The sequence below is a fragment of the Geospiza fortis genome, unplaced genomic scaffold (genome assembly GCF_000277835.1).
Source record: "Geospiza fortis unplaced genomic scaffold, GeoFor_1.0 scaffold66, whole genome shotgun sequence".
NCBI classification, from domain to species: Eukaryota; Metazoa; Chordata; class Aves; order Passeriformes; family Thraupidae; genus Geospiza; species Geospiza fortis.
In genome coordinates, this window is record NW_005054312.1 from 10592640 (window position 1) to 10604841 (window position 12202).

The 12202-nt window shown below is 51.2% G+C and overlaps 1 protein-coding gene across 1 annotated transcript in view; it reads left to right on the top strand.

Moving 5' to 3' along the window:
- The first annotated feature begins 487 nt into the window (after positions 1–487).
- Positions 488–12202, top strand: part of LSP1 (lymphocyte specific protein 1) — a 37587-nt gene continuing 25872 nt past the window's right edge. The window contains exon 1 of the mRNA XM_005419525.2: positions 488–601. Coding sequence (XP_005419582.1) covers positions 522–601 — 80 coding nt within the window. The 5' untranslated portion in view covers positions 488–521. The remainder of the gene's footprint in view (positions 602–12202) is intronic.

Here is a 12202-nt window from a genome sequence, read left to right on the forward strand (position 1 = left end):
AGCAGGAAGCTGTGGGGAAGAACTGAGAAGTGGGGAGAGGGGTGGCATATGCAGGGCAGAAGGAGACCCTTTGTCTCTGGTGGGATTTGAGAGGTGCAAAGTTAGGAGAACCTTGGCAGCACCTGCAGCAGCACCCTGGGACTGGTACAGTGTAGGGTGCTGTGGTTTAGAGATGATGGCTGTCACCAGAGCGGCATGGGAGCTGGGGGGGCAGTGGGTCACTCCTTTCCCTGACATGGTGGGGATGTCCATGCTGCCCACTTTTCTTTGGGGTTAGCCCAGGACTTCCAAATTTTTATCTGCCGACAAGTAAAATCTTAAATCAGTCTCAGTGGTTTTTAAAAGAGAACAAAACAAAGCCGCAAATTCACCTTCCTTCTGCCCTCTCCCATCCCCCCAAACCCTCAGCCCATGAAGTTTCCGGCACAGCTCACTTCTGCTGAGCACAGGAAAAGTGAAACAGTGGCAGCACCCTGGTGCTGGAGCTGTCTGTGGGGCGGCTGTGCCAACCAGGGGAGAAGATGTCAGACTCGGAGGGGTGCCAGGAGGGTGCAGAAGGAGTGACCCAAGTGGGAGATGAATCCCCTGAGGAGAACGAGAGGTGAGGCCTGGGGACACCACAGCTGCCTTCCAGTCCCAGGATGCTGGGAAGCTGGGAAGCTGGGGGGGCATGGAGGGGAAGGAGGATGTGCATGATGACCCATGAGGCTGGAATAGGTCAGTTATTCCATCAGGCTTTTGACAAGCTTCTCCAGCTAGGATGAGACTTAGATTTCCTAAAGGTCTCATCCCCTTTGAACTTCAAAGCCCTTGGGAAGGGGTTGATCGAGTGGGACCCCCAGCTTCAGAAGCAGGAAAGCTCAAGTGAGAGTCTGATGACCTGGAGCTGCTCTGCAGCTGAAATCAGCCCCATCTCTAAGACCTCTCTAATGTGATCAGCTACCTTCTCTCCTTGCTGGGCACATCTGATTTCTTGCTGCATCCCCTATGTCTCCAGCCGAATTAACCTGGCAATGTTTCAGGCTGGCTGCTGTAAAATTATATATCTCCCTGTGCCTCTGCTCTGCTTTATTGCTTTATCAGCAGAGACTGTAAAATTTGGGGTCTCTTCACTTGAATACAGACACCTTTCCATGAGGGTTAAAAGAAGACCGCATCTGCAGATAGATAAGCTTGGCCAAAGTGCATCCCCCAGAAGTGCTCAGATTTGGACTGGATTCAGGCTGAGCATCCAGAGAGCTTAGGAGGTTGCCTGATTTTTCACCTCCAGCTTCAAAGCTCCCATTAGCGTTTCTCCCCAAGGCTTCTGAGAGCTGGCACAGCTAATATTGATGGGAAAAAAAGTGACAATGAGAGGAGAAAGGTGTGTCATCTCCTGTCATCAGTGGCTGCAGTGCGTGCTTCGGCTGACACCTGACAGCAATTAGCCTGGGCTGAAGATTTGACTGGAAGCTTCAAAAGGTGCTGGAAGGCTCTGTACATGACTTGCTGCTGAAACAAAGGGGAAGCCTTGGCTGCTGGGGGAGCACAGGGGTTTCCTCAGCACCGGGATCGATGTGATTCCCAGCACTGTTCCTGCCTGGCTGTGCCTGTGCTGCAGGCTCAGCTCACCTTGCAGCAGCGAGGAGCAGGTGCTGTGTGTGGCCCAAGGCAAGCAAACCTTCCTGCTCCCCTCTTGCTGCAGTGAGTGCAGGTACTTCGGTGCATGCAGGGCCACCACAGGGGTCTGCTGGTGGGGCTGGGTCAGCTTGTTCCCTTTTCTGTTTCCTGTTGGAGTTTCAGCTGAATAAAAGGCTGTTTGGAGGAGTCTGTTCTGCGGCACGCAGACCCTTACAGCCTTGTTTAAAAAGAGTGTGAACGCTGACAGCAGGGTGGCACATCCTTTCCTCTCTAGCTGTGTTTTAGAATCTTAATGAATTATGAAAACTGAGGGCAAAAATAGTGAGCAGAAATGAGTTCCTCTTTGTTTCGAAAATATGAAGAATTACTTTCCCTTATAATTTGTATAATAGTTTCATGTGCACCTCTAAACTTCTCTTGCTTTTCCTTGTACTGTTTAAACGCTTGCTAGGCTCTAGTTATTTCCACTCCCAAAATGGAGGAAGGAAGTGTTTATTTGCTGTTTGGGTCTACCTTTTCTCACCCTGTGGCTAGCTTATCTCCCTGATCTCCTCTCCTTGATGAAAAAGCTCTTTTCAGGCTGCCCCATGGATGGATGGAGGCAGGACAAGGCTCAGGCAGGACAAGGCTCTAAGGACAGCCTAAAGCATGATGGATGTCAGAGCAACCAATCTTGTGATGGAGCTGCCAGGAAAGTAAATCCCAAGGCTCCTGAGTGTAATGCACAGTGGGAGATGTCAGGAGAAAAATATTGGTGCTGTGTTTCTATAGACAATGTTCATTGTCTATTTAACTGTGCTCAGTGTATATAGGAGCCTGCATTAGAAAATGTCCTAGAAATATTAATTTGAACACAGCCTACTCTGTTTTCTCATACAAATTGGGACATACTGGCAAAGTCCTGCCGGTGTAACTCTGCTTAAACCAGACCGTTGTTATGCTCTCTTCCATGAACTGGAATTGCTGTATGGGAAGCTGCTGTGGTGTGAGCCTTCCCAAACAAGTGAGAAGCTGGGGGGAGCTCTGGAGAGGTGACTGCTTGGGTTGTCCTGCCTTGATGGGGCGGGGTTGGGAGCCCAGTATGCACAGGGTCTGTTACTCAGAGCTCTCTGTAGAGCTCCGGAGGTTTTAGGTAACTCCTGCCGTCAGTTCCTATGCCCATGGCCGGGCACGTCCCCTGGGCTGTGCTCTGCAGGATATCTGCACCTAGGAGGCAGATTGGATTTGGATTTTCCCAAATTCCCCTGTCTCTGTCCTCCTGAGGCTTCCTTCCCCATGAGCTGCAGGGCAGGCAGCCCATGTATGGTCACTGCCTGGGGAGAGGTTCTGCTGTGCCAGCAAGCCCCAGGCTTTTCCTTGCCACAACCATCCCCAGCTGTCTTGAATTCTCCAGATCCTTGGAGGAGTCTCAAGGGTCTTTGCTGAAATGACTGCTGTTGCTAAGTATACCCATGGTTGGAAGGAGGTTGTTTGGGAAAACTGATACTTGGAGAGTTTTTGGACCCCTCAGTGCGCCAGATTCCTTGGGGGTAGAATGGAGGGATGGCTGATCCCTGCTCAGGAGTAACTGGTCACAGTTTGACCCAGCTGGGCTCATTAAAGTGGAAAAATAGCAGGGAAATTAACAGGGGAGGACCAGATGGATTATTTAATGAAGCTGGGTTATACTTCTGGTTTCCAAATTGGATATAGGTGGTCTGGAAGTGGCATTAGGGATAAAGAACTGTCTCTAATTATAGGAGGTATCAGGTGCCTTCACTGTCCTTTTCTCCTTGAGGAAAAAAAAAAATTAAGCCTGGCTTGCCTTGCCTTGCCTCCAGGCTTATTTTGCTATGTAAAGCTATGGGTTTGGAGGAGTGTGTGTTAAAGGGGATTGCCCAGCAGCCTTCATCTGAATTGCACTTTTCTTTTTAAAACACAGAACACTCTCTGCTGGCTGAAAGGCTGGCTTTTTAAAAGCTCTTGGTGTGAAGTCTGGCTCTGAAACTTGTGGGAATCCCTTGCCCCTGGATTTTGTAAGGTGAACTTACTTCAGAGGGTTTAGGGCTTTCCCCCAAATCTGAAAACCCTGTGATAACTGGAAGGGCTGGCTGTGCAGCAGGGAAGTGCTTAACCTTGGTATGCCCTGGGGATCCTGGGCCCCTCTGCTCTGACCTTCACTGACCTTGCTAATCCAGCCCTGACTGATGCTCTGCCTGCATCCCCCTTTGCATCTGTCACCCTGTGACCCACGTGCCCAATTGTGGGGTCTGCCTGGGGGCTGAGCTGACTCCTTGCTGCCCTGGTGCTCTCTTCAGAGCTGGGCTTGCTCCCAGCTAGGCACTCATCCAGCCTGGCTGCTGCCTCTGTCAGGACACTGACTCACATCTGGACACACCACCTGGCCAGGAGGTGCTCCAAGACCTCCTCAGTGTCATGTTTTTGTTTGGAACAGCTTTTTCTTTGAGGGGGGTGGGAATCCAACCCAAACAAAGTTGTTGCTCAGGCTCCAGGAGGCATTGGTATGACCACCAGGCTCCTGAGAGTGTAATCTGGCTGTGAGTGACTGCAAACCTGCAGTGGTGCTCAGGGGCTCAGAGGGAACCTCACAAGGATTTGGGGCTCTCACTGCTGCCCCCCCGCCCCGCTGCCCTCCTGGCACAGTCCAGCTTTGCACACCTGCCTAGGAGGGACAGTGCCTGCTCACCTGGAACAGCTAAGGGAGGGCTCTGCTCCCCCAGCCTGCACAGCAGCCTGGACCTCCTGTAGCTGCAGTTCTTTTTCTCTTTAGGAGTCCAATAAACTCCTGATCAGGCTGTCTTTGGGATGACGAGGAGGTGCTTTGGCATCTTTTGAGGCCAAATGCATGGGGAATGGATCTTCATGGTGTGGTTCTGTTCTAAAGCCTTTCATGAGGAGAAGCCTTGGGGATGTACCTCAATCAAAGGAAGACACAGGGGTGTGTGGTAAGGGCTCAGGCCTCTTTAGCCAGGTCGTGTTCTAGATCATGGCCATCTGGTATGGGTCAAAAAACATGCCCTAGGAGGTGCTGCACACTCTGGGAAAGCAGCTATCCTGCATGACACGAATTTGGTATGATCAGTGCTAGAGGAGCACCCACAGAGCCCAGCCAAGGTCAGGGTGTCACCATGGTGGGTGTTCTGTGGCTCAGGGATAGAGGACAGGTCATCTCTACTGCAAGGCCAGACAGCTGAGGCTGAGATGTTCAGGAAGGGGAAGGGATGCCCTGGCTGTAGAACTTGCCCACTGTGGGTTTGGTACCCAGAAGAGGTGATTTCCTACTGCACCTGTGTGACATCTGCCAGGCCTTGGCTGTCTTAGGTAACCCAAGGTATCCCACACTTGACAGCTGTGTTCAGGCACCTGAATCACTCCCTGATTTCCCAGAATCAGCCAGGGAGCACCGGCCACTAGTGAGACTTGAGCCCAGCTCTCCTGAGGCTGGCCCAGGTGGCTCGCAGTCCTCAGCCTGTCCCCATGTTCCACAGAGGCTCAGTCACGAGTGGGTTAACCAGCCCCACTTGGAGCCCATGGATGTTTTCCTTGCCAGTGCATCCATCCTAACACACACCAGATGTGTGAGGCAGCCTTTGAAGTGTCTTAATCCCAGGATTTGGCACTCAGAGTTGTCTTTCTTATGGGCAGGTCTCTGATGCCTTTCTGGGGGCTCCACTCCTGCAGCCCCCATCCCCTGCAGGAGAACTGGCAGCAAGGCAGGACAAAATATCTTCTGTTATGTGCTACTTTAAGCAGGTCCCTCCTGGGATGGGCTGCTGGGGCTGGCAGCAGGGCTCCATGTGCAGTCACACGCGGGAGTGTCAAACCCAGGAGCTACTTGGGTTCAGCCTGTCTCACATGAGCAGTGGTGGTGCCCAGCAGCCTGGTGCATCTGGTAACTGTCCAAGAAATACATGGATGAAGAGGAAGATGCACGAGCAAAGGCAGCTGGATTTATTAATGAATGGGAATGACAGTCAGTGGGCTTCTATTGGCTTAATGGGTGACTTCCATCCTGTGGTCTGAAAACTTGGGGCAATCTGCAAGCAATTGATCTGAGAAGTGCAAGACTCAGCTGGAGCTCAGTTAATTTGGATTTCTCTTGCTATTGAGCAGACATGTAGGCCCAAATGCTTTTGCCAGTGTATGTCAGCACCATCCCTGTGCCTGCCATGGAGAAAGCTCTGCCAGTTTGCATCAGCTGGAGCTCTTTGGTTCTTTTGCTTATGTGCTCATTTTGAAACCAGATTTTTTTTTTTTTTTGTTAGGGATTCATTCTGCATTACCAAGGAAGCCTCTCTCCCAGCTCTAGGTATCTGTTGCTTGCTGCAGCTGACTAGACAGTTTGTGCAGTGCCTTTTATCTAGTCCTTGCCAGATAGCTTGGAAAATATGATCTCTTCTTCTGTGCTTGTGCCTGCTTGTGCTTTTCTGCTGCAGAAGCAGTTTCCTTTCCAGGGCAAGCTTGCTTTGGAGCCATTAGCATCGACAAACTCTGAATTATTGACAGACCCCAAACAATCACGGCTGCCAGCTATTTAGGAGGGGCAGAGTTCTCTCCCAATAAAATTGATGACAATAATAATTTCCTTTTGAAATAAGTGCCTCCTTGCAGTTGTCACACAGCTTCCCATACCAGGAGCTGGCAGCATTGTGCCCAAGCTGAGCTGTCTTGAAGGGCAGACTACTGTGATACACAGGCTGTGCACCCCTGCCCTGGTGGCACCTATTCCTGGGGGTGGCATTTGTCTCCTCTGCGGCTTCTGCATTCCAATTGCCACCTTCCTGCATACAGCATTAGCTGCCCTTTGTGCAGAAAGGCTCCTCTTAGCCTTTTTTTGGGCCTCCCTTTGGAGCATTAATGACTATTCCCCCTTGATGGAGCCATGTGTCCTCAAGCTCTCTGAATACATGATGATGCTTTCGGGAGCCCTGTCCAAACAGCTCCTGTCTTTTGCCCAGCTTAGCAAGGGAAGCATGGATGGATGGGCAAGCTGATATTAGATGCCTTTCCCTGGGACAAGGAGCAACTTGAAGTGAGGGATGCAGGAACTGTCTGATGGTGCTTGGGAATTCCTTCTTACCCATTTAGTGTCCCCTGACCCCAGCTGGAGTGACAGCCTGGTGGTGTAAAGTGGAGATTAATGGTTGCTAGAACTGCTTGTGTTGCACAACACGGTGCTGCATCAGAGCCTGGAGGCCGCTGCAGATGAGCTAATAAGTTTATATTGGGCAGAAGCTGTATTTTACTTCTTGAAAGCTGTGTGGTCAGCTGAGCAGCATGGCTGGACACAGCTGCAGTGGTGCAGTGGAACTCACCTACAGGCCCATCCACAAATCCTGCTGCACGGCTTTGGGCACTTCTTAAATGTGTCACACAGGTGCCACCTGCTGAAGGAAGGTGGTGCCTCTGTTACTGCTAGTGCACCTCTTGTACCCAGCCTGGGAGGTGTCTGAAGGTGTCTTCAGCTGCCCACTGCCATCTAATCCACCAACCAAAGCAAAGACCACTCCATTTATTTTAAATAGACATTCAAAATTCAAATTCATTCAGCAGCTTTCCAAACCTTGGTGAGCAGAGACTCGTGACGAAGCAATGTGATGCTATAAAAATGCCTTTTTAAGATTTTTCCTACAGTGTCTGCTGGGGGAAGACAACCTCTTGGCAGCAGCTGTCTGTATCTTATCCATCCTGGCTGGAGTCCTTTGTCCTGCTTCTTGGCCTTGCGGTAGACAAGCATCCCTAAGAGACGGAGCCTGCCTCCTCGGGGCCAGTAGTTCTCCTCTTGTCCTGTAATGACCCTCCTGTGTGGGATGGGAGTGTCTTATCTGCAGCCATTGTTTTGTCTTCCTGTCTCTTTCCCAACAGCTTTGTTGATTTAACATATTATATAGATAGCAGTGCACAGTTTCAGTAATGGCTCGACATGCTGGACCAGCTGCACTCCTCCAGGGCTTGGCTCAGTCTCTTGGCCTTGGCCCTGGTCTGGGAAACCTCGATGGTGGCTCACTGCAGTGGCTCAGGTGGTCTCTTGCTGTTTGCCCAGCCCTTGGTGCAACAGGAGGCCAGATCTCCTATAACTGTGCTGGGCTGCCCTGGTAATGCTTCTCTCCTTTCTCTGCTTTTTGATCCAAAAATCCACCCTTTGTCCTTGTGTGTGTCATCCCTGGAGCAAAAGCATCTTCTCTTACAAGGCATGTGAACTTGCATCTTCCCCTCTCACTGATAAATGAAGCAAACTCCATGATGGATGTGATGGAGTGATTTTAGGTCTATGGATGCACCCCTTAGGTTCCCCAGGGAGTGCCCATTTTCCATTCTGTGTGAGGGTCAGAGGTGGCAGTGGGGTAGAGGAAGAAGAATGGTCCTTCTGAATCCAGCTTCTGATTCCCTCTCATTTCTGCCTTGTTGGATATCAGAGGAAGAGAGTCATCACTGATCCCATGCCAAATATTTCACTTAGTATGACAGTGTTTGTTGGCTGTTTAGACCCACAATTATACATGTTTTTCATGGTGCTCCTCTGAGCACATTGGCCTGGCAACAACTCTGAGCCAAAAGAGTTGGCTCCCGCCTACAGCACCCCCTCCCTGAACCCATGGGGTCGTGCATGGCCTTGGGAATATCCTCTCCTGACTCACTCTAGGGTAGAAGAAGGCTTGCTGGGGACTGGACTCCTTGCCCTGCACCCTGAGCTAATTGCAGAGGTGGGGCGCCCTGCCCTTCTGGCAGCACACTGTGGTGCTTGTAAAGAGCTGCTCTGGGGGCAAGGAGACAATGTGCTGCTTTTGGCTGCTGGTCCTGCTGTCTCCTCAGGATTATCTCTTGTTTGCCTGTCTTGGTCTCTGTATTTGGCTGCCTGACAGTGAGTGCTGGTAGTGTAAGGTGGACTGAGTCAAGTGGGAGTTCAGGGTGAAGGAGAGGTGGGCAAACCCTGCCCTGCAGGCCAACATGTAAACCACGCCATCTGTGCAGCTGATGTTCCAGTGGGGTGCCCTTTCCCCTGAACTGGGGCTCCTGTGGGGGAGCTGGGCAAAGGCTGATGCCTGCCAGGCTGGTTTCCAAGTGGTGGATGCATGTGCCTGGTGACGAGAGGCTGCTGGGATGTCAGGGTAGGGGGAGAGGTGTGGGATAGTGGCAGAGGGAAAGATGCATCATTTAAAAGGAAACCCAGAGACCATCCCCCATCTATTCCATTGTCCTAGGGGCTGCTGGTGGAGGCACAGGGTCTGAGATAGGGCTCTTAGTCCTTGCTGAAGATGTGAGGCTGTCCCTGTGAGAACATCTTCTCGGGTGGGATCCCACCACTGCCATGCAGGCATGGACCTCTGGGACCCATGCTGGCAGATGGTGGCACTTGTAAAGGACTGGCCCTTGCAGTGACTGTGCTTTGGTGCTGACAGGGGCTGACATCCCAGCAGTATTGGAGAGAAATGCTTGAGCTGTATTTAGCAGGACTAGGGTATTTTTGTTTCTTTTTTTTTCTTTCCCTTGACCATGTGTGAGCCTTCAACTGATTTTGCAACCAGTGCTACATAGCAGAAGGATTGTGTAATTAACGGGAACTGGTGCAGCCCTATCTCTCTGGGACTCCAGCCCTCCTTCCCACAGGGATGGAGGCAGACCCACTCTCTCTCACAGCATTTCACCTTCTCTGCCTTCCCTGCTGCTGGGAAGAGCTTTGGGGAACTCCCGTGCCACACAATGTGCTCCTGGCTGCCCCAGTTCCTCTACTGGGCTGGTGTTTGGCTGCAGAGATTTATGGTGGTTCTCCTAGCTTAAACTGTGCCAAAAAATAACAGATGAATTAATTGTTTTTTTTCTTCCTGTGTCCACTGTACTCCTACCCACTTCCTGGTGGGAGCAGGGGGTTTCTTTCTGTGAAAGGATCCAAGCAGCTGTGGGACTGATGCTGACCTTACTGCTGCTGGACACACGGTGTGACTCACACTGATGCACGTGGCAGTGAGGGGCAGGAGAGGAGAGGGGGCCCAAGGTGCCTCTGCACTCCAAGGCAGTGGTGTGGGATCTCTCCTGCACTGCTCTTTCTCGGTGGGCATGTCCTTTGTGCTTTTCAGTAGTGGGTTTAGATGCTCCCTGCCCCACAGAGATATGGGGATAGTGACTCTGTCCCTTCCCCTTCTTGCAAGCTGTGGTCCTGCCCTGCTCTCTTCCCCCTGTGGTCCTGCAGGACCCCGCTGATGCTGGAGGAAGGATAACGTTTTCTTGTCATATTTAATATCTTTCTCAAAGATGAAAGCCAGGAGAAGGGCAGGAAGCCTTCTCCAGAGGTCGAGTGGCCCAGCCACCTTGAAATATTTTTCCAGGCAGAGTTCAGTACCAGGAATTTCTCTCCCTGGGAGCAACACAGAGCTCAGCCTGCTGCCTGTTGCAGTTAAGGACCCCCTTACTCACTGCCTCACTTCTGGTGTTTCCAAATTATCTTAGCACCTTAGACCAGTAAGAGCTAATGTCATGACCTCTCCCCAGTCCTGCATTTCATCATCCAAGCATGGTTTCTGTCAGCCCTGTTCATTGAAAGCCCCATCTCTGAGAGGCAGCCAGTCCTGGAACTGGGGTGGAAGTCTGCCAAATGCTTTCAAGGAGCTCATGCTGGCATCCTCTGGGAGTCAAACCCAGTGTGGAGCCAAGGCTCTCTTGCTGGGGGAATTAGCAGCTTTTCCTCTGCCCATTTACACAGAGACTTTCACCTCCCATAGGTAGTAGCAGTGTGCTGTTACCTCCAGGATGCTCCTGCCTTCTCCTGGTGACAGTGGCTGCATTCCTCCTTGCCCCTCCTCGGCTCCCTGAGGATTGTCTGGCATCTCTGCCTTCATTCTGAATGAAGAATGCTTGCAGTGGTTTCATTCAAGCCCCAGTTGCTGCTGGCCCATGGCTGCTGAGCTACATCTCTGCCTGCCAGGGCTCCTTCAAGTCCTCCTTGCCTGGCTCGGACCATGGGAGTCAGTGGCAGGTTTGGGCTGATTCCCTCCAAAATGAAAACCCTGTAGGTGCACACTTCATTTCAACTCTGGCCAACTGTGGTGAAGTCAATGCTCACATGCTCAAACCTAATTACTCCTGCAAGCACTTGCAGGGCTGGGACAAGCTTTTTTTTAGCAAGAAAACTTTTTGGGTGGATCTCTTGCATCTTCTCACTGAATTTAGAAAGAAAAATATGCAGTGTGATATCATCTGAGCAGCCCACAGAGTGAGGCCAGCATCAATGTCTGTGCTTTGTGGATTTTGTTGTTCATAATCACTTGGGTGATGCTTACTAAATACCTGCAGGGGGAAAAAAAACCAAGCTGTTTTGAAATGAAGAGACAGTGGAAGGGAGGGCAGGTACTTCCTTTTTTTAATTGAGATTTCTTGGTGTATTTCATGGGCAACTTTCCATTTCAGCTTACCAGGAGTCAAAAAACATTTCTGCAGGAGAGATCGAAAGGAAACGTGTAAATGAGATGAGAGGCACTGAAAGCAGAAGGCAGGTGAGGGTCTCAGCAGAGTGGTTCCATCATCACTGCTCCCATTTTGCAGACAGCCAGAGGAATATTCCCACTTACCTTGGGGAACATGGGCAGGCCATGCCATGAGCACCATAATGTGCAAGTATAAGGCAGGGCTGGAACTTGCCAGGGACAAGTCCAGGCATCTGTTGGTTTGGCATAGTAGAGGTTCTCTTTTCACCCAAAAAGCACACGTGGACCAGGAGATGCAGTTTAGGGAGAAAGACTCTTCTGTTTTTCTGGTTTTTTCCTCCCAAGACTACTCCCATGAGGAGGCAGCAGGAAGAACAACCATCTGAATGTGTGGCAGATGGGCATTTTGTTTTAGCAGGTGACAATCTTAGTCCTTCATCAAACGCTCTTGCATGTCTTTTATCTCCTGAAATATCAGTGTTTCATGGAGGCAAGCCAGATTTAGCCGAATTTTTTGCCTCTTTCCCGATTTGATGGCTGGGAAAACTGAGGCAGGGGCAACTTGGTGACTCAGCGAGGGGCAATGCTTGAGAGCAGAAGCAGGGTGTAGGCTGCTTGCCTACCTGAGGCTGCAGCTCTGTGGCTTCCCCCAAAATCTTGCTGCCATCTCCATCCCAGAACATTTTCCTCAGATGTGGCATTTCCCAATGCTAAGCCCCTTTCGCGTTAATGTGACTCTTGGCTCACCTTCGGACGTGCAGGGACTGTTTGGAGGCGAGACCTTCAAGCAAGACTTCTGCTGTGAATGGAGCAGGAGTGATTTACAGCCCGTCGAGTGCAAGTTGCCAACCTGGCTGTCTGCTCCCTAGGTGCTTTGTGTAATCAGAAAAACAGTGGTAAAGGTGCGAAAAAACAGAAGGGGAAAAAAAAAGAGAAAGAAAAAAGGGCGGGGGAGAGGAGGGGGCTGGAGAAGATGAAGGAGGGAGAGCAGAGTTAAAGGCAGGAGAGAATCCCCCTGGCAGGGCAGCGGGGAGCGCCGGGCTTTGTGCTGCGCCCCCAGACATTCTCCCGTGACACTTCCACGAGGCGGAGGGGGAGGAGGAGGTAGAGAGGTGGAGGAGACAAGCCGGGGGTGTGGAGCAGGGGGGGCGAGCAGAAACAAA